The 22,659-nt window shown below is 40.9% G+C and overlaps 2 protein-coding genes and 1 long non-coding RNA gene across 4 annotated transcripts in view; 2 read left to right on the top strand and 1 right to left on the bottom strand.

Moving 5' to 3' along the window:
* Positions 1-11,660, top strand: part of mbd5 (methyl-CpG binding domain protein 5) — a 16,735-nt gene extending 5,075 nt beyond the window's left edge. For both annotated transcript variants that reach the window (XM_016494271.1, XM_016494270.1), the window contains 7 exons: positions 1,829-2,009; positions 2,379-4,274; positions 6,559-6,776; positions 6,873-7,889; positions 8,212-8,285; positions 10,839-10,914; positions 11,012-11,660. In XM_016494271.1, coding sequence (XP_016349757.1) covers positions 1,829-2,009; positions 2,379-4,274; positions 6,559-6,776; positions 6,873-7,889; positions 8,212-8,285; positions 10,839-10,914; positions 11,012-11,071 — 3,522 coding nt within the window. In that variant the 3' untranslated portion in view covers positions 11,072-11,660. The remainder of the gene's footprint in view (positions 1-1,828; positions 2,010-2,378; positions 4,275-6,558; positions 6,777-6,872; positions 7,890-8,211; positions 8,286-10,838; positions 10,915-11,011) is intronic.
* Positions 8,754-11,007, bottom strand: LOC107694574 (uncharacterized). Its single transcript, XR_001634895.1, has 3 exons — positions 10,946-11,007; positions 10,486-10,665; positions 8,754-9,342 (listed from the first exon to the last, which is right to left on the bottom strand). It is a non-coding gene; the product is annotated as an uncharacterized LOC107694574 (long non-coding RNA).
* Positions 11,661-15,162: 3,502 nt separating the features above from the next.
* On the top strand, positions 15,163-18,011 carry sowahcb (sosondowah ankyrin repeat domain family Cb). Its single transcript, XM_016494269.1, has one exon. It carries the CDS (start codon positions 15,361-15,363, stop codon positions 16,921-16,923), a length of 1,563 nt encoding a protein of 520 aa, XP_016349755.1. The 5' UTR covers positions 15,163-15,360; the 3' UTR covers positions 16,924-18,011.
* The last annotated feature ends 4,648 nt before the right edge of the window (positions 18,012-22,659 follow it).

The raw sequence follows: 22,659 nt of genomic DNA, 5'->3' as shown, positions 1-22,659 counted from the left end.
ACACAGAGCATCGTAACAGACCAAATTAATAGAGCACAAATCTCCTGCTCCAGTGGTTTCCAAACTGAGGGATCGTGTACAGTCAGCAGATTATTTTGCAAAAGAAACCTCTGCAGGGTGATAAAGACTCCACTGCGTAATGTTCCCGCTTATCATGCGGCCACTTGTCTGATAAGTAAATAATTGAGTGCAAAATATTAATTTGACACATTTTAATGACCTCAACATGACTGGCAGTACCCGCTTGAGCGCTCCGTTATCAGTTGTAGCAGTTGTGGTTGTATCAATAACAGACCACTAGATGGCGCGATTGAAGAATCAGAGTTGTATTGCAGGGAGCCATGTAGAAATATAAATGAACGATGCATGGTTCTGCTCTAAGCATGAAAGTTACAAGTTTGTGAAAATACTGCCAGTGCCAGGTAAACGTAAAGCAGGTGATGAATATACTTAAGATTCACAAATACCAAAACAAGGTGTCTACATCAGACGCGAGCGGCGCAATGAGACAAAAGCAAATAGAACCCAGTGATGTTCTGCAGTGGATGCGGTGCGACGCGACAAACCCATGACAGTAAACTGATGCCCGTTCTATTTCTGACCAACTCCAGCGCTCTGACACAAAGAAGAATTTCAAATCAAATTCAAAAGAGAATCGTGAAAAAATTGTTTCCTCAAAAATATTGTGCAGCACGACTGTTTTCAACATTGATTATAATTAGAAATGTTTCTTGAGCAGCAAATCAGCATATTAGAATGATTTCTGAAGATCATGTGACACTGAAGACTGGAGTAATGATGCTGAAAATACAGCTGCGCATCACAGAAATACAGTAGCCTATATGTTAAAACATTCAAATAGATCATTAAAATTTACAATATTTCACAATATTACAGTGTTTACTGTATTTTTAATAAATAAATGTAGTCTTGGTGAGCAGAAGAGACTTTCCAAAAAAAAAAAGAGGGTGTGGGGGGCCTTGATAATATTGTTCTCTACAAAAGGGGGCCCGGCAGAAAAAGTTTGGGAACCACTGGCCAACTCAAACACACAATATTTAATTTAATTTAAATTCATTCATACAGGCCTACCTCATGTTGCACATTTGCACTTTTTGAGAAAAACAATGGCACAATAAAAAAAAGTATTTTCAGGTCTATGTCCAATCCCTCACTTTTTCTAGTTATACAAGGTTAAAATATTTTGCCTGTAATTTTTTTTTTCTCATATCGTAATATATCTATCACCTGGACAGTGTAAAACATCGTGATATGAATTTAACTCATATCGCCCACCCCTAACTGTTTGGATGTGAGGTTAACTTCCTGTAATCAGTGTGGTGCCATTGACTGAGATTTACTTGCACCTAAATGCAGGGGCGGACATAACAAATAAGCGAGGTAAGCAGCCGCTTAGGGCCCCGGGGAATCAGGGGGCCCCATCTGATCTGGAGAGCGTTGAATGTTCACTCACTCACTCACTCACTCACTCACTCAGTTTTTGTCCAGTGCTGAGTTCTGCAAGCTCGCGAATCCTCTCTTTATAACGACATGTAGATACGATGTAAATAAGAGATTGATTGTGCAGTGTGGAGAGCTTCACTGATTAACGGAACATCGTGAGATCGTGATAAACTGAAGTGAATGACAGCTTTTAGTGATTATAGAGCGAGCGCTCTTTGTTAAAAGGACACAGTTATTGTGTTAGGGCCCCATACCTGAAATTTGCTTAAGTCCGCCCCTGCCTAAATGTCACATCAAATAAACAAAACTAACTGTGACTTCATGCTGACACTCAAGTCTTGGTCTGAAATGTCTGTTTTCTCAGGTTTTCAATTTTGATCCTGGTGCGGTGGTGAAGCAGAGGACTGCGGAGGATGTGAAGAGCGATGAGGATGTTACGAAGCTCTGCATCCACAAGAGAAAGCTGATCGCAGTGGCTACGCTGCATAAGAGCATGGAGCTGCCGCGTCCGTCCCTGAGGCTCACCAGCGCCGGCGGAGGCACACGTATGACAACAGAGGAGCTTTTGTGTCAAATTAATATGAACATTTATGGAGAAGTGATGAATCTTTGATATTTCCCTCTTTTTAAACTTGTGAATGTTTTTTTCTCATTATTTGATTAATTTTACTGTGCATTGCTGCAGTGGTTCCTTTGTTGTAAATTAAGTAATGCTAACCTATTGATAAATATAATGGATGTCACAGTATTACCTTTAATGGCAAATATCATAACTAATGACAATCTGAGGAACTCACTGCAGTTCTAGCAGAAAACCCCTAGCGGCTCATATATACCCTCGCTAGAAAACCTTGAGCATTCGCATCCCTTTCTGCACCTGAAATGACTGACAGCGGCTCTCGCTCTTCTTGTAGGTGTGACGTCTGTGACCCGTAACGCACAGCCTCGAGCAATAAGGAATAAAACCCACGAGGGCCAGCCAGAATGTAAGAACCCGTTCAAGGCGATGATGGCGGTGGGGCAGCGGCACTTCTCTCCGGATCCGTGCGGCTCGCAGCAGCAGGAGGTTTTCCCTGTGTATTCCCGGCAGAGGCTGGCCAGCAGAGAGCTGGGGCCCAAGTCCCCCTACCGCAGCGTGCACATGCTGAGCCCTCCCTCGCAAGCCTTCGGGGACGGCTCTCTGTCCCCACGAACAGACGCTCTCGGCAGTCCTGATGGGTTTGTGCGCAACACCCCCTGCGGCTTCCAGGGGACCGGCAGTCCCGGGGCCATGCACAGCAGCAGCCGCCGCATCCCTCTGTCTTCTCCTGGAGTCATGATGCACGGCTCGCCCGCTGCCCAGTCGTCCTGCATCATGGCTGGAAGGACTAACATGCCTCTGTCCCCTCCGGTCCCCAACAAGAGCCCGATCATGAAGAAGCCCCTGTGCAGCTACCCGCCGGGCATGGACTCCAGCAGGACTGTGTTTCATCACAAGGCCACGTCTGCTCCCGCCTGCGCCCTGCAGAGCAAGCAGCTGAGCTCCGAGAAGGACCCTCTCGGCATCCTGGATCCGATTCCCAGTAAACTTAACCCTTCCGCTTTCCAGCCCAGTGTCCACTCTCAGGTACCAATGATGAATGTAAACATCCCCCCCGCCATCGTCCCGCTGCCGAGTAACCTGCCTCTGCCCTCGGTGAAGCCGGGGCCGGTGGGTCACATGCAGAGGACTCAGCACACCGCCTCTGTCTCCCTGTCGCCCGTCACCTCTCCCGTGCACATGTCCGGGCCGGTCTTGGGCCGCATGGAGGCGTCTCCGCAGCGCTCCCGCTCCTCCTCCACCTCCTCGGAGCAGGGAACCTTCGCTGTTCCCCCCTGCAGCAGTATGAAGGTCCCGCCGCGCTCGCCCAGGTCCTCCATGAGCTCGCCCCGGCCCGCTCTGCCCTCCAGCCCGTCTGGCAAACCGGACGCTCTCCACCAGTACAAAGACATACCCAGCCAGCTGCTGGCCGGGATGAGTGCTCAGCACAACCCCATGTATCCGCACGCCCCGCAGAAGGAGCACCCGGGCCTTTTGGGAATGCCACTGAACCAGATCCTTAAACAACACAATGCTGCCTCTTTCCCTGCCAGCAGTCTCCTCTCAGCGGCCGCCAAAGCACAGCTAGCAAATCAAAACAAGCTCGTGGGAGGTGTGTCGAGTGCAGGGGCGTCTGATGCTAGCAGGGCTGAAGGCCACAACACTCTAAATCCCATGTTGCCACCCAACCCTTCCATGATGATGCCCAGCGGCGAGGGCCAGAGCGGACGCGCGGCGCTTCGGGACAAGCTCATGGCGCAGCAGCGCGACCCTCTACGCAAGCGCAAGCTTCCTCCAAACGCTGCCAACCACGAGAACAGCTTCTTCAACATGAGGACGCCCTGTCCTTCCGCTGAGCTTATGAGAAAAACCTCTCGACTGCCCTCCAACACGTCAATGGCCCAGCTACTCCAGTCTCTGAACAACCACAGCTCCCACATGAGAAACCCAGGCCGCGCACACTTTAGCGAGGGGGCCGTGGTCTCCGGAGCGGGGCCTCAGAGCGCACAGGTCCAGCAGCGGCTGCAGGGACAGACGGAGGCCATGCTCTGCCCCGGCGCGGAGTCTGTGGCGCTCCCAGCCCAGGGCCAGTATCCAGGCATGATGAACCAGATGCAGGCGACAGCGATGGGAAACTGCGGACCCATGAACCAAAGCGGAAGCCATGTGATGGGACACGCGAGCGCTCACTTTCAGCAGCACGTCCCGCCGAACATCACCTGCATGCTGCCCAGCGGCGCTGATGACCGAGGTGAGGAGAATATCCAGCGTATTGATGATGGTTAAACCAAATTGGTATTGAGAATTATGAAATTTCACTACTATCTAACATGTTGGCATCATCACACCCTTATTTCAAACATAAATATTATATTGAAATAAAATTACCTGTATGGTGATGTAAGATTTTGGTGATATCGCCCACCTCAGCCCAGATTTTAGGTTTTAGGTTGATCTTAGCTGATTGGTGGCAGTTTCTAATTACAGGGCCAGAAGAAAAAGAATGTTTCTAATGATTTGGAAGCAGTCGTTCATATGGCTTAAAAACAATAACTGATTGTAATTTTTTTTGTGACAAGCCATTGAACATTTTTGCAGGGCAGTAGATCTGGAAAAAAACTCTCAAATTGAGCCCTGCTAAATTCAGTTTTGTAATAACTACCACTCTAAATATTGATATATGTTATGATGTTCTAATGAATATGTGAGTTGCTGGAGCTGTTATATAGTGCATATAGTCACACACAAACACCTTTTAAACTATATTCACCACTATATAACATAAGTTGATACTGATAAAATCATCTGCTAAGCAGCTAAATTCATATGGCCAACAAGTCAGTTCTTATAATCGCACTAAATCAAGGGTAAAAATGGCTTAACCCTCTAGGCAAAACTGGCCTTTTCCATGATTTCTTTAATTTTGCATAAACAATAAGCAGGATTTTCTGTTCCATCCCAGTAGTGCTGTCAAATGATTAATCGCATCCAAAATAAAAGTTTTCGTTTACATAATATATTTATGTGTGCTGTGTATATTTATTATGTATATATAAATACACACACATACAGTATATTTTTTATAAATATTTACATGTATATGCATATATATATTTATATTATATTTTATATTATAAATATATTTAATATATAAACATAACATATTTTTCTTAAATATATACATGCATGTGTTTGTATTTATATATACATAATAAATATACACAGTGAGTGTACACACATATATTATGTAAACAAAACTTTAATTTTGGACGTGATTAATCGTTTGACAGCACTATCTGATCTGAAGTGACGAGTCGTATTCTGTAAGCAGGTTCTGCTGATGTGTGCAGCATCTTTTGATCATTATGAGAGTCACTTGAAAACAGTGTTCAAATCTCGGTCATTAAGTCAATCTATCTAAGTTAATTACATTGGAGAGCAGATTACCTGCTGTCAGCTCACCATAATGTGTCATAATAATAATCGTTGTCATAATCACACTTAATATCCAAATTCAATAATTTGTTAGATTGTAAGAAAAGGAGGTTAAAAAAGAAGAAAGAGGTTGTGTCCTCAATGTATGCATGTAAATTGCTTTTTTTTTTTTTTTTGCTAACGCTGCACAGATGCAGTGCTAGCATGTTCTGCTTCAAGCCTGTTTCTGTTTTCTTGGCTAGAGCACTTGCACTCACACGGTTAAAAACCTGTGTTATACCCTGTGTACCCACATCTTCCCTGACCTGTTCAGTCGTGTGTGTGTGTGTGTGTGAATCATACTTTGGAAAGCACTACCAGTCATCTCACTGCTGTCTCCATGGCAACCTCCCCAGCAGCCGCTGGCAGTAGATCACACACACTGTCCGCAGCGGCCGTCATTCTGTGACACGCAGCATTCATTATGCAACACGACACGACTGCTGTCGCACATGCATGAGTTCAGTGTGAGGTTTAAGCTTGATTACACACTGAACGCACATCATGAGTTAGCATTCATTGTGCCGCCACACACCGTTTATCATTCAGAACAGGATTTTACACACTGATCTGCAGCTCAGCAAACTACACACACGCTCACAATAAACATGCTGGTTTTTATAAACTTAAGCTACTTGTTCCAGCTCTAGCCCTCGACGTCCCGCAGAGTCCAGCCTGATCAAACTCAGCTGTAGTTTCCTCGTGATTATCTTGATCAGGTTTGGAGCTCACTTGAAGGACAGTGGATCTCGAGGGATATTGAGCAAGTATTTCACACTTTTGAAGAGCCTTCAAGTAATTATATAATGAAATATCTGCAATTGTTTACACATGGCTATTTTTTTGTTTTAGTGGCTTTACTAGCATGATGTAAATTTGGTCATTTAAAGTTACAAGATTAGTAATCAAATCACACTAGTCTTATGCTAAAAGTATAATATTGTTTTACATCTTGTGGTTGTATTTTTTAAACATCCTGCTTGCATTCTTTTCCGTATTTTATTTCCTCTGTGTATGGTCGTATTTGGAGATGTGACTGGTAACACTTCTGTTGCTAACAGGCGAGGCGGCATCGCTGAGCTGCAGCATCGCTAACACTCCTCAGATGAGCGGCGTGACGGCGGCCGCGGGGCACATGTACCACCATCACCCCACACTGCAGGGCATGCATGGGGTCTCTGCTTATCCGTGCCAGGGACATTCCTTCGCAACGGCTCCTTTTACAGACAGTAACGTTCCCAACTCCAACAGCTTGCCTTGCCTGTACCAGGATTATCAGGTGACTCACTCAGTCCAGTAAACAGTCCTTTCCTTGACTGTAGCTAGCCTGCTCTAAGTGACATACTCTTGTTTGTGTGGTTTTTGCTGTTTTCAGGGCTGCATGCCTGACGGCGTCCAGCCTGCGATGAGCTCTCATTCTGGAGACACAGGTCTGTACCGAGAGGCTCCGCAGAAGCTGCAGGGTCAGGCTGACGTTTCCATGGCGGGAGCCTCTGGAGGCCAGAGTTCGGTGGAGTCTGTGGATGCGATCTACAGAGCGGTGGTGGACGCCGCTGGCAAAGGCATGCATGTGACCATCACTACCGGCGTGAGCACACAGGCCAGCCCCGTCCCCGTGCTCAGCGCCATGAGTGCCTTCACCGCCTCCATCGGCCCGCCGCTCAGCCTGCCTCACGCCGTTAACGCGGTCATACACGCGCCGCGCGGATCCGAGGGGACGGAGCCCGGCCGAATGCAGCTGCCCAACCACACGCGCAGAAGCTCCGAGCATAGCAAGAACATGCCTGACGGCACAGACACGCACGAGTATTTCCGCTCGCCTAGCACCGCCACACCTCGCCCGCACTGGGACGAGCCCAACCACGCGCACTGGAGAGGAGAGGAGTTTCTGGAGTGCTCCACCCAGGTTCACAGCAGTCCATGCAGCAGCAAAAGAGAGAGAAAAACCGTGATGGAGTGTCTGCAGGAGACGGCCTCCGACGCTCAGACAGATGACAGCGCGAGCCTGCGGTTTAGCCACCGCTCCAGAGAGCGGCTGGAGCTCAACGGAGTGCTGCCTCGCGGAGGATACGGGGAGCCGCTCACCGGAGACGACCAGTCACCCGGATCCTCCACCAGCTTGGAAGGGCCGCTGCTCAAAGACTACACTCACTTTAACGGGCACTTTAACGGACACTGTGCACCCAGCCCCTCAGACACCAGGAGCCTCAGCAGCGAGGAGGAGCTGCGGCACCCAGACTCTCCTTCAGCAGAGCTGCTGCACTACAGGCCCCGGGCCTTCAATGTGAGCGAGCTGGTCTGGCCGATCAAAGGCTTCCCGCCCTGGCCGAACAAACTGATGGGAGAAGAGCATGGGCGCAATCCCAGCATGCAACTGTCAGAACAGGCCAGGGTAAGAGACGCTGCCTTGTCCTGTCTATATGCCCTTGAAGGTGCCTTACCCAAAAGTCAATTATTATGCAGCGTGAAAATATGATCAAAATATGACATCATATGTCATTTTGCCGTAGAGCAGCGGCTAGTGCAGCAGCCCAAACATTTCAGTGAGAGTTGTCTCAGTGGTTTTGTCAGTGTTTGTCTGGATTACGAGGGCTTTTAGATCAAAGATTTAGGTCAAATTTCAAATCTTCAACTGCAGTAGTAAATATAGCAGACAGTAGGTTTTCTGGGTTCTGCTGTTGTGGTAACAGATCTGCTGTTTGAACTCTCTTTAGGTGGAACCGGAGCAGCTGAAAACACTAACACAAGACCTTCAGGTGCTGGACAGAGCCAGCAAAAAAAACAGGAAGTAAGTGTCTCTGTAACACAGCGATCCTACAAGCCTAAATTGTAAAGAAACATCTACAGTACAAGTAAAAAAAAAAAAAAAAGGTTAAAAGGAGATGCTCAAACCAGCCGAACAGGAGGTGCAACCAAAGATCTCAAATTTATCTCGATTGAAGAAATAGTGCAACACTCACTCTAGAAAAAAAAAAAACATCTACAAGTGAGAATGTTAAATGGTGTGTCTGAGTTTTCACATGCTGTTTAAGGGTTAGTAAACTAGTAAGTTGATGTTACCACGATAAGACCATCTCGCTCAAGCAGTAGAGCTGATCTGAGATCAAGCACAAGCTCATCTTTAAGATGCTCTCAGATTTCTTCATTCTATCTTCAGCAAACAGAAAATTGGATAATAGTGTCAGTACTCTGTATTTGTTAATTTATACCTCAAAGTGACCTTTCACCCAATTTCTAGTGACAGGCTCACAGTTTTAGGTTCAGTTCACATTTATTTGCAAAGTGCTTTTCACAATACATATAGTTTCAAAGCAGCCTTACAGAAGATGCATGTTTCAGTGACACAAGGTTATTTGACCAGGGAAATGTTTTCACTCAAAGTTCTCTAAAGGATGTTTTTGAAAAATGTTTTGTCAGGAATAATGATAAATTTATCAAATATTGAAAGAAAAAATCTAATATAATGTTTGTTATATTGATGTGAGTTGGTTTTTTCTTCATTACTACTGTATGCTACTCTACTATTTGTTTCTTTCAAATACTTCGATCCATGAAAATAGCCATAGATACTGAAATGGCAATAAAAATAAATATAATTTGGTCAGGGACCAGGAAGTCTTGCATTAAATCTAGAAATCTATGTTAGTCTCTTTGATCCCCAGTGTGGAAAAGGATGAATTATAACTGTATGTGCACTAGTCCAGGAGGAGTTAGGGTTAGGTGTGTCGGTAAGGACACATGAGTGCCAGATTTTAATAAGATAATTAAGAATTGACAGCACAGTCAGACCACAGGGCATTTCTTGTTCAAAAGTCTCAGACCGTGGACATTTGTCTAGATGTGGTCTGAAAACAACAAAGATAACAATGAGTAAACAGTAATAACAATAACTTATCATAATCGGCAAGAAATAATCATCTACAATCATATTCTTCAAGTAATTAAAGGGGTCATATGATGCTGCTAAAAAGAACATTGTTGTGTATTTGGTGTAATGAAATGTGTTTTTGGTTTAACGTTAAAAAAACACATTATTTTCCACATACTGTACATTATTGTTTCTCCTCTATGCCCCGCCTTTTTGAAACGCGCCGATTTTTACAAAGCTCATCGGTCTGAAAAGCGAGGTGTGCTGTGATTGGCCAGCTATCCAGTGCGTTGTGATTGGCCGAATACCTCAAGCGTGTGACGGAAATGTTACGCCCCTCACCAGGTTCAGGAAACTTTCCTACGTAAAATGTGCTGCACACACTTGAATATTGGGGTTGTACTGTTCTGGAACAGTGTTGTAAATAAAACTTAACCACTGAATTCTAGTTGTGTCCTCTTTCACAACGAAACACACAGTGTCTTCACGACATGGCGGCGGCAGCAATACTACAGCGAGAATAAAAGTTACGCCTTCTTTCTTTGCGTGAACATTTGGGCAGCGTTATGCAAATCTTCCCACATAGTGACGTATTCATGTGGGCGCGTGTTTAAACGAGGCGTCTTAGGAGGCGTGGACCAGTTTTAACTTTTATAGAGAATATCTCTTTGGGTTTGAGACTTTAGTCTTTGCGACTTTAGGGATCTTATCTATTCACGAACAGCTTGTAACACTCCAAAGAGAAAGGAAAACTTGAAATCGCATCATATGACCCTTTAACATGTACTGAAATGAAATATTATACTATGTAGTGCCTCTAGGTGTCGCGTGAAGCTCACAGAGAAAAAGTAGGTGAAAGGTCATTATATTTTACTGCGTCATTAAGTCGAACGGTAAATGTGAAGAACAACGTGTAACTGTCAATCCACACAGTTTACAATATTAAATACTTAAAATATAGTACTTACAAACATCACTTAAACTATGAAATTAAGTATTAAACATTAAGAAGGCAATATGGCAGATGAACTTGGACACGCGAGTTGCTGTCCGCTGCTCGAGTGAATAAACAAGCTCCTAGCTAATATACTCCTAGCTAAATGCAGCAAAGCACACTTACATTGTTTCAGTGACTCACGTAAATGTCCACTTCATGGAAAATGGTCATTATTGTTCAACCTCGGAACACTTGATGCTCGATCACCGGATGACGTCACAGTAACAGGTGCGCTCATGGGCTTAGCACCCAGTCGATGAAAAACTCCATTTGCGCCGAGATGTTGAGAGGAACCAGACTTGACTAGCAACAAAATAATGTCAATAACAATAATGCATAGATAGTACAAATCATTAATGTTGTGTTTCTTTCATGTTTCTTTCTGAGCGCTTGTGTTATTGTGCTGCAGTTTGGCTCGACGTCTGTTGTTTTTAAAGGTGCGCTATTAATGCATCTCGTGTCTCTCTCTCTCGCAGGGCGGGAAAACTGAATCATCATTTAGAAGCTGCGATTCATGAGGCCATGAGTGAGTTGGACAAGATGTCTGGAACTGTGAGTTTCTCACACACACACACACACACACCTCATGGAGCTTGTTCTGATTGGATGAAGGGGTGATACAGTGAAGCTGTTGTCTGTCGATCTGCAGGTTCATCAGGATCGTCAAGTCAAGCTGCCCAAACCCAAGAGGAGGAAGATCTCCAGATAACAGCAGCGTCAGTGTCTCTCTCTCTCTCTCTGATCGTGGTGCTACACTCTAGCAGACGACTCATCGTGGCTCCGCCCTCATCCAGTGACTGACAGGTGCTGGATCAGCCAATTAGAAAAGGCAGCAAATACAACTTGTTGAAGAACTATTTTTTTTCTAGTGTACAAGGAAAAATATCAAACTGCAAAAAAACCCCGAAAAAATAATTACTGCATTTAAGAACACAGACAGTCCAAATATTTCTGATATGTTTTTGATGTGTAATATAGACAATACAGAAATTTCATGGTAAAAACATGGGAAGAAGTGTAAATACTGTAGGATAATGACATGTACAAGCCAACTCAATGCACACTTTATCTTCAGCTGTACAAAACACAAAACAGAAATGTCTCATCGGCCCATAAGGCCCTGCGACATTACAATGAATAAGAGTCAATCTAAGACTTTTCTAAGCTTCAGTTTGAGTTGTATTTTGAGTGTGTGTGTCGGAGTGGACTTCACCAGCTCAATGGGTTAGATGCGGGTTTGACTCGAGCTCGTGGGCTTCTATATATATATATATATATATATATATATATATTTAGGTCTTCCAGCACTAAACACTAATACATGAACATGTTTATAATTGTCCTGTGTCATTTTGCTGAGTTTTCTGTCTTTATATGGTTAAGTTGGTCTCTCCTTTGTGGTATTTGTTTGAGTTAGACAGCACTGGTTTGTGAGGTTTCATTGGAGTCGTTCTTACTGTAATGGCCAACGAAGAGGAAAACTAGGGGCCTTATAATGTTATTAATGACGCATGGACTCCCTGTTTATTTGACATGTTCAGTAAACTTGGCAATAATATGGCCCTGCGCAGATACTCGCTAAAGCCTTGTACTTATGTACACACACACACACTTCAGTATTATTCCGTTAACACACAGTGTTCCTTTGCCTTTCATGATGCACTCAGTATTTTCTCTGTTAAAGTTTCCCTCATCAAGAATTTAACAGTACTTTTGGAAAATCTTAATTTCACTGTCCACTTAATGATGGAAGCCTCCAGTCATATCAGTAATGAAATAAAATTAGATTGTCTCTACATGAAGACGGTCAGGAGCCTCATGAGATCACATGACCAGCCGGACACCAATCACTTTATCTCAGTAACGTCAGGAGTCACTGCGTGTATCTCCACGTGGTGTAGTAATGTGGTGGTGTGTTTGATTCTGCATTATGGAAAGACACAGATGAGCTGTCGGTTTGTTGAATCTCATACTGTTCTAAAAGGCGTTCATGGGAAATGTCACTTAGGTGAGAGGAGTTTGTTTTTGTCTTTGTGTCTGTGCTACTTTCATGAATATACGAACAGAAGGGTTAGTAAATGGCTTTAGCACTGAGGGGCAGTAGTGGTTTAGGGGTCATAGACGGGTTAGGAACAGGTCAGAGGTCAGCATTGTGCTCAGAATCACTGGAGTAAACATCTGCCAGCAACACTAACTCAATATGAAGAGCTGATTGAATTATTTAAACAGCAGTTTTGTAAATATTGTGAACATTACAGGTCATGCTGTGATGTGACATTGAAATGATGTTGCACCAATGTTTCAATTAAAACCTGGTCACTAAATCTTGGTCATTAAACTGGCGTTTTTACTGTAGCTTTTTATATGATGGCTCATCAGAAATGATTCAAAGTATATTTGCTTTATTACTATTTTCAAATTTACTCTAGATTTCAGTTTAATGTAGTTTCAGCAATGGTTTTGTTGGTTACATTTTAGTTTTTATTTCATGGACAAATTTATTCATGAATTATGATTTCTTTCAATTTTGGAAATTAGTGAACTACCATTTTTCACTTTATATAAAGTCCTTTGAATTTAAGGTTGCCTTCATGCAAAGCGGTGTGCTTCATCACTGCTAACAGAGGTGACCAATAAAACGAGGTACTAGAAGCAGGTACATTTCCGGGTGACTTGTTAATGTTTCCTTGAGACGGTTGATGATGGGATGAGGCACTTTATTTTACACAAGATTTCACGTGTATCCAGTCCTCAAAAGTTTATTATGGCCTGAAGTTTCTTCTATAATTACTGCAATCTCTCATTGGATGTAGGAAAAAGATAGACTAAGATCAATAGAAATTCATGTTTCAGAATCCAGGAAAAAAAAACCATTTAGCTGAGATTCTGTAGGCATTTGCACTTGATCACAAACATGTTCATGAATCATTAATAAGAGAAATGCTAAAGCAGAAACTGCTACTTTGTTCAGGTGTGGTAAGATGATGCATTTCTGCCACAACATCATAAATCTAGCAACTTTTTACTTTAAAATAAATAAAAATGATGTAACCTCTGTTTGTAACACTATATTTTGTGCTAAAATGACCCTAGCATTTTTTGTTTTAAATCTGCTGCAGTTGAGTGTGACTGTAAAATTAACATCTTGCCTCTTCCGCCTGCCGTAATCCATCGGTTTATATGTTTTCCTTCCTTGGAAGGGCATTAGTGGGTCCATATGCTGCCGACAGATGAGAAAAAACAGTAGACCTCAGTCCTATTGACATGTGGTGTGACTTGAAGCATTCATTGACAGACATCATGTAGAGGGTTTGAACGAAATGCTGTACCAGTCTGGACTGCATTTCCCAAAAGTATTTTAAGCATAGATAGATAGATAGACAGACAGACAGACAGACACACACACATGCACACATACACACACCCGTGCACACACACACTCACACACAGGCACCTAATCAGTAGCCAAAAAGTTATTTTTCTTTAATGTAAATGTGGCTCTACTAGTTACTAGGTTCACATAGGTTTTACATCAAAGATTCATCATAAAGATTGATCAATTGATTGCAAAAGAGCTAACAATATCAAAAATGCTACGGTGTTAAATTTCATGACTACACCACACAAAGCGATAGCAGAAACATGAAGTGCAGAACAGTACATACACATCTGGAAGAAACCGTGCTGAATTGCTTTGATTAATGTATGTGGTGATATAGGCCTATGTATGACTAGTCTAAATGATGTAGGACCTGGCATTCATTTCAATTCATTTATTTGAATAGCGCTTTTTACAACACATATTGTTCCGAAGCTGCTTTACAGAAAATGCATGTTTCAAACATCACAATCAAGAAGCCAGTGGTGACTGTGTTAAGAGGGAAAAAAATCAGTGCTGAGGTATTGGAGAAAAACCTTGAACTCCTCATGGAGTGTGTCTGAGCCCCGAACATCATCAGGAAGGCTATTCCAGAGTTTAGGAGGCAAATGAGAGAAAGCTTTACCTCCTTTAATGGACTTTGATATCCTTGGTACGATCAATAGTCCAGAATTTTGTGACCTTATAGACTGTGATGGATTGTAGTGCAATAGAAGATCAGTTAAATACAATGAAGCCAGACCATTTAGGGGCTTATGTAGAAGTATTATTTATTATCGATATAGAATTTAACAGGTAGCCAAAGTAGAGATGATAACATTGTGGTGATATGATCTAGCAGCTGCATTTTGGACTAACTCTGTTTAAACAGCAGAGAGATTTGTGTGGCCTGCCCACTTTTGAAACTAATGGTTTGTCATCCAGATTGATCTGAGAGAGAATCCAAGTTCAGAAAAAGGTCTGAGAAAGACTGTTCTGTAGCTTTTCATCAGTCACTTGGAATGATTACAGATGTTCATTACAGATGTTTGCCAGCATATTTGCTCAGATCACACTTTAGCATATCATCATTGCGTGTTATTGCAACTATAAATGCTTGCCTGTTTGCACATGACCATCGTTTAAAAGATTATTATTTAACTTAGTTTTTAAGAAGAACACTTTGGAAATAACAGAGTCAGTAAATATTTACCAAACTGGCTCTAGAAAACATTTTCAGAGGAAACTGCTATCTTATTAAGGGACAAACCAACTATTAGCACTTGGAAAATAAATATGATCTTTTACTTGAATCACAGTAACGGAACGTGTCACCTCAGTGCTCGTTAACGCTTCTTTCTAGACTTTGGACATATTAGGCATCTTTCATGAAACATTAACAGAACACAGTGTTACGTTTCACTGATAAATCCGTTCGTTTGGCTGTAGAGCAGAGAAGCGCAGCGCTCCCCCTGCAGGACAACCCGAGCGCTGCAGGTCCGGAGAGACGCATCGAGCAGCCTAACGACAGACGCAGCATTGTCTGTTTACATCGGCATTAACTGGGCAGATTTCTGTTACCTATTCGGTGATAGTTCATTTTCAGAGACAGTATTTCGTAAGCTTAACGAATACATCCGATGGCGACCGAATGCAACCAAGAAGCGGTTTTACATTTCATAAAGGAGAGAGGAGGGCGCGTGAAAACCGTGCATTTAACGGATCATTTTTGTGCGACAATCCCTAAAGATCCTGCATTAAAATCAGTGGCAAAGGAAGCTTTTAAACGCTATGTTGACAGCGTAGCTTACGTCAAAGAGGAAAATGGCGAGAAATACGTTTGCCTTAAAAAGAAATGTAGGAAATCAACCGGTTCAATCGAGAAGAGTGACAGAAATAGTCCAGCTGATGATCGCAAATCCCGTGGAGAAAATGTCGTGGAAACCAGAACCCGCGTGTCCTCAGAGGCCTCTGAAAGCAAAAGTGGAGGAAAAGAAGCGATGTTACCTGGCTCAGGTGACGCAACTGCTAAAGCGGGAGGTGCACAAACACAGCCGGATATTTCTGTCAGGTTTCCAGAGCGAGTGAACAGCAGGACAGAATCTGAACTCATGGGGAATTCAAGTATGAAAATAAATCAACCCCAGGCGGCAGGTAAAGGTCCAAGACCCGAGATTTCAGTGCGAGACTCCGACGGGACTGTGTGCAATTCGGCATGTTTGCAGAGAAACGAAGCACACGCTGGTGAAGTGAAAGACGAACCCCTGGAAGAGGCTGGAAAAGAAAACAGACCTCAGGGTGTGAGACTTCGGCAGAGCAATAAATCGACAGAAGAAGATCAGCCGGACTCCGTCAGCGACACTCCGAGAAACAGCCGCAAACATTTGGTCGAGGCTTTGATGAACAGTTCACCTCAGGTTCGTCGCAGCGTGTGTCTCTCGGGCAGATGTAAAGAGTGTCCGCGGGGCGACGGCGACTATGAGGCCGCCGCGGTGACGCTCGAGCCGCTGGAGCACGAGTGGATGATGTGCGCGTCTGACGGACACTGGGAGAGCCTCCACCGGCTGCTCGCCAGAGATCCCAGCCTGCTGACCAGGAAAGACTTTGTGACAGGATTCACCTGCCTGCACTGGGCTGCTAAGCTCGGGAAACACGAACTGATTGTAATGCTTGTCAACTTTGCCAAAGCACATCAAGTCGCTGTGAACGTCAACGCGCGGTCCAGCGCGGGCTACACGCCTCTGCATCTGGCTGCGACGCACAATCACCTCGAGGTCGTCAAACTGCTAGTCGGAGCGTTTGACGCCGATGTGGAGGCGCGGGATTACAGCGGGAGAAAAGCGTGTCAGTATCTGAAGAGTGATATTGCGCAAAACATCCTGGACATCGCGGGCGCTTGCGTGGAGTCTGACGCAGACAGCGTGGATGCTGGAGACGCCAGTCGCTGGAGATTGTCGAGAGTTATTCAGTCCAACTTCAGACCTCTGAAGACTCAGAACAGCAGCGAAGAGGACGGCAGCGGCCTGATTAAACAGAAATCTCTCCGCAGGAAATCTTCCTTTACTAAAATGAAACCCAGTCTCAATAAAATCCGCATGAGGTCGCAGATAGTTCACAGCACTTCTCTCCTCGATAGATTTGAGAAAGATACTACAGAAGAGTCTCCAAACCTCTTAAGACCCAAATCGAACCTCTTTGGATGAAGAAATGCACTCAATACAGTATCTGCTCTTGCTTTGCACAATATGTATTGTGAACTTCCAAAACTTGATGATATGATATTATTTCTCTTCCTTTAGGTGTTGAGCAGGTAATAACTGAACACAACATACAGTACGGTATATAAAACCTTTCTTTTAAGAGAGACTGTAATGTCTTATGAACTCTGAATAATGTGCGTGAGTTGCAGACGACTTTAACTTTAGTTTAGAAGAAACAGCGTTACATTTTTGTCCTGTCACTTGTAAATTACTGGTTTTATTTTGTTAAACTAAATTGTTCGTAAATAACACCAACCGACATTAGAAGAGTAGCTGTTACTTACTTAAACTTTCTTACTGTTGAGTGTCCTGAACTAGAGTCCATGTAAAATTGTGAACTTATGTTCCCATATATCCATTCTATATCTTTATGTTTTGTATATGGGTTATCTGGAGCTTTCCCAACAGTCATTTGTGATATACATAAATCTTCACTACTGTCAGCACTTGCAGACTTTATTTGGCAGAATAATACTGTGATTAGTGACACCTTTGCCAAATTCATTTAAATATAACGAGGGAAACTTTAATACTGGATGTACTGCATTCACAATCATTTTAAGATATGATATTCAAGGGTTGTGGAACAATGTTTATTTATTTACTGTTTAATTATTTGTATAATGTTTCTTTAAAGGGGTCATAGCATAGAGATTCAAGTTTTTCATGATCCTTTTTGAGATATTGTGTGATATTGTACTATAAAAACTGTACATTTCAGAACTCACAAACCAAAAAGAGTATTTATTTACAGTATACTAACCTGCAAAAAAGGACTAATTCTATATTTCCATTACATTGTGGCATCACATCATCGCCTGAATGCCCCGTGTATGGATGGAGCAGGACAAACACTGTTCCCACAAACGAAAAGCTGCTATGAAGGGTTATTCATATTTAGGACACGTTCTGTCTCTATGTTTCAATTGTTGGTTTATGTAAACTCATGGCCAGACGGGGCTTTTCATGGAGCACATTTCAAGTATTTTTTCATGTTTTAAATAATTTCAAATGTCAGTATTCAACGATTTATGTTAAAAACAAAGCATTATTTATGCATTTGTAACCCTCTGAGCTACATTAAACTGTGTAAATACATCTAAATGTCTCTTCAGATGCAGATTCCAGAAATGTTTTCTTCTGTTGGAATGAAAGAGACTATAAGTACCAGATGAAGTGCGTCTTATGCTAACCCAAAGATACAAAATGGCAGAAAGAGTTAAAACTGAACACAATCTTGCTGCTCAAACTGTGTATAAACTGTTTTTAATATTTATTTGCTCCTTTTCCATTTTGCATTTACTTGTACTTTTACTTTCAATACTTAATTATGTTTAATATTTAAAAAAATATTTTCATACTTAAGTACAATAAATATCACATAGTTTTAAAACTTTTACTTACGTAATATTCTAAACGGTGACTTCAGCTTCTACCAAACAGTTTAATACATACATATACTGCCAGAAGAGTTTCAAGCTATTATTGTAATGTACTCTATGATTGTACTGTATTTCCAATTTATTTGTTTCACCATAAATATTCTTCATACTGAATTATAATACATACTGCACTTAGTTTCTATGTGCCAAGAAAAAAAATCCCAATAACTTTAAAAAGTATTTCTGAATCCTTACTGATAGATCTGTATTAATGAAATCTGAATCTATTTAAATATTCATTACTTGATCCAAACATTTGAGGAAGCTTTCTAGTTTATAAGATATTGGAAAGATGATTTTACTGATCATAATTTAAGTCTTTCTCATCCAGAGCTCTGAAGTTTAGAAATGATCCGTTGCAGAACGCCCAACGATAGGTTAGTTAATGGCCGCAGAATGATAGCTTTACCTTGTCAGCAATGTTCCCTCTCATTTTTTTTCTTGCCGAGCAAAACTTTTCTCTATTGGGCGGACATTTCGGCATTCTTTATACCAGACCTGTACAGCGCGTACACAAAAAAGTGTAACTTTTAACTTTAATGTGCTATTTATATTTAATTTGACCCTTGATGTAACTAAAGGATGTACATTTTAGGTTACCTGAGAAAATATTTTTACAGTATAATACACTGCCGTTAAAAAAAGTTTGGGATCAGTACATTTTTAAAAGAAGTTTCCTAGGCTCATCAAGGCTGTATCTATTTGATAAAAAAATACTGAATATTATTTCACAAAATAATATTGTGAAACATTGCAATTTAAAATAAAAGTTTTCTATTTTAATATACTTTAATATTTAATTTATTCCTGTAAAGCAAAGCTGAATTTTCAGTGTCACATGATCCTTCAGAAATCATTCTAATATGCTGGCTGATTTATAATCAATGTTGGAAACTGTTGTGCTGCTTAACATTTTTTTGGGACCTGTGATATTTTTCAGGATTCTTTGATAAATAAAAAGTTAAAAATAAGTGTTTATTCAAAATAGAAAATTTTGTATTACAATATACACTATACTATTCAAAAGTTTGGGGTCAGTAAATTTTTTCTTTCTTTTTTTTTTTATTAATACTTTTATTCAGCAAGGATGTGTTAAATGGATAAAAAAGAGAAAGAGATTGCTAGAAAAGATTTTAATAAATGCTGTTCTTTTTAACTTTTTATTAGCCAAATCAAAGAATCAAAACAGCACAATAAAAAAAATATGAAGCAGCACAACTGTTTCCAGCACTGATAATAAATCAGCATATTATTATGATTTCTGAAGATCATGTGACACTGAAGACTGGAGTAATGATGCTGAAAATACAGCTTTGCTTCACCAGGAATACATTATATTTTAAAGTATATTAAAATATGAAACCAATATTAGAAATCGCAATAGCCTAATAGTTCACAATATTACTGTTTTTTTTGTATTTTTGATCAAATAAACACAGCTTTGATGAGCATAATTGACTCCATTAAAAAACAAGGTCAATTATTTATTAGGTTCATAATATAGGCCTAACATAATATAATATAATATCAAAACAAACTGAAGCTTTTAAACTGAGATCTGCAAGTTAAATATTTTCAAAGAAAAACAAAACGTGAACGTGAATTCTTCTATAGCTATCTAAACATCCCTATGAAGTAGAGTTTGCACAATACACCTGTGTGTGACTGTAAATGTCTCTGAGTTTTGTTACCGTTCTGTGCCCATCATCCGCTGTTTCCAGCACTTAATCAAGCCACTCTTCTTTAAAACACGAGGACGTTTTATTTCACGTCATTGCGTTTGCATGGGCTCTCGATTTGAGCTATTTCGTCCGCAACCACTGAAGTATTCGGTTTCTACAGAGACTTATTTGGCGCACATCCTTCTCTATCTATGAAACCTGTAAACTGCATTCACCGGTTCTAACTCTATAGCGACATCAACTTTATAGCGGTTAACCCGATCATTGCAATTCTTTCGTTTTTACTAGAATACAATCAAATGGCTTTCCCAACTCATTTTTGGGTGTGCGCGCAGCTTAGAGGGAACATTGCTTGTCAGACCAGAAAAGAATAATGACTAGTACAGGCACGCCACGTACTCCATAACCAGGACACAGACAGTAATCCAGCAGATTTTCCTGTTTTACACAGCACAGTTTCTTTGTTTGTGTAATACCTTATACACCCATGTTAAGAAGCCTGGTATTCCTGAGTAAGAAAAATGTACAGATACACCCTGATGAATCTTTCCAACAAGCCCTTTAACAAAACATGTTATTTCGGGGTTTTGCTGTAACATCATTGGCAAGGCCCAAAACAAAGATTTGAAATGGACTGATTTAAAGTTTTCAGCATGAAGGTATGTCTGAAGAAGCTGTTTCTCTGCAAATGAGCAAAACTGATTTTTAAAATCACGTAATTTCTGTCCACACTGTTTTAAATATGTCTGTTTCTCTCAAGTATCCACAAATAGATTAGAGGGCCAAAATAAAAATCAGGACAGGATAGTGAGTGGGATAACGGTGCTTTAGTTTTAGAATGTGATTTAGAAGAGTTTCAGTCAAATAAATAAAACTGCAGATGAGTTCAAGTGCGTTCAGGTGAGATGGACTTGTCACAAATCTCTTGAAATTGATCAACAATTAGACATTTAGATTGTAATTTAGATTCTATAACATGGAAACAATCCGAACCTTCTGCTTCTGATGATTTTTAATGGCTCTAACATACAGTATGTCTGTCTATTTTTTTTTTATACTTCTAATGTGGTTTTGTTATGACTAATTATTTTGTATTATTTTTCATAATTCACTTACACCTGTTGAACTAATAAATCAAAATCAAAAAGCAGCTAATAGTTTATCCCACAGGTTTCCTCTGAAGCACTACACTGAGAGCAGTGGTGTATTGTAACGAAGTAATAATACTTTGTTACGGTACTTAAGTATTTTTTGGGAGTATCTGTACTTGAGTTTTTATATTTCCGCCAACTTTTACTTTTACTCCACTACATTTCTTAATTAAAATGTATACTTTTACTCCGATACATTTCCCCGAAGCATATTCGTTACTTACTACAAAATAGTCAGAAGTCAGAAGAACACGGACTGCAGGAAAGCAGGTTTGATGAATCAGTGGTCTGGTGTCTGCAAGTTAGACTCCTAAAAACACCTTTGCTCGTACAAACAAGTGCACGCACAACCGCGGATGATTAATTTTCCTCTCAAGTCGAGTCTGGGGTGTGTGATACAGCATCGTCTGTGATAATATGGTAAGTGTTGTTGTAATGATGTGCGACCTGACATCATCAAGTAACTTCTAGGTTACTAGGTAATCACCAAATCACACACAGAGTGCACGCACGTTGATTTATTAGTCTATTAAAACTCAAAATTCAAGGCATTCTAAATTGTAGATGGCAAAAATGCTTCTGTATGCTTTTTATATTTATATAATTTAATATAGTTAACTTAATCTATATCATACAAAGAGTACCGTTTTTCTGCACATATCAGCATGAATACATTTAATAATCATTTTATTCAAGTTCAGTAAAGCAATAAGTGACTTACATTTTAGACATAATATTGCTTGTTTTTGCTCAATTTTGCCAACGAAAATAGTTCCAAACAAAGATCACAGCACTGTTTTTTGTCTCTGAGCAATGGACGGTGTTTACTTATTGAATGAATCAGCTTTTTGAACGAATCGGTTGAATCTCAATGACTCCCTCATTTACAGTCACTTGCTGTCACTTACTGGCGGTTTTAATTTCACATTTCATTTCATGTTTTAAATAATTTCAGATATCAGTATTCAACGTTTTATATATAAAAAAAAAAACATTAGGCCTATTTATGCATCTGAAACTACAGGTTAAATGCATCCATGTCCCCTCTGAGATATATTAAAGGGATCATATGATGTTGCTAAAAAGAATATTATTTTGTGTCTTTAATAATAATAATAATAATAACTAGATAAAAAAGTTCGTCAAGACAAACTTTAAGTTGGCTTGAGAAAGCCGGACCAGAAAGTTTGAAAAAGATTGAAAAGATTGAAAAGTTTAAGAAGTTTAAAAAGTTTTAAGTTTGATGGTTTTCAGTCTGAAATAGATTGAAGTTTAAAGTAGGTTTAAAAGCTTAAAGTTTGAAAGTTTTGAATGCAATACAGTCTGTCAGAGATAGATAAATAGATAGATAGATAGATAGATAGAATCAGACTGAAGATAGATAGATAGATAGATAGATAGATA

Source organism: Sinocyclocheilus anshuiensis, unplaced genomic scaffold (genome assembly GCF_001515605.1).
Source record: "Sinocyclocheilus anshuiensis isolate Anshui unplaced genomic scaffold, SAMN03320099.WGS_v1.1 scaffold2668, whole genome shotgun sequence".
NCBI classification, from domain to species: Eukaryota; Metazoa; Chordata; class Actinopteri; order Cypriniformes; family Cyprinidae; genus Sinocyclocheilus; species Sinocyclocheilus anshuiensis.
This window is presented reverse-complemented; position numbering and strand designations above follow the sequence as displayed.

Bases quoted from the DNA above. Each gene is read 5' to 3' on its own strand.
- sowahcb (XM_016494269.1), top strand. From the start codon at position 15,361: ATGGCGACCGAATGCAACCAAGAAGCGGTTTTACATTTCATAAAGGAG.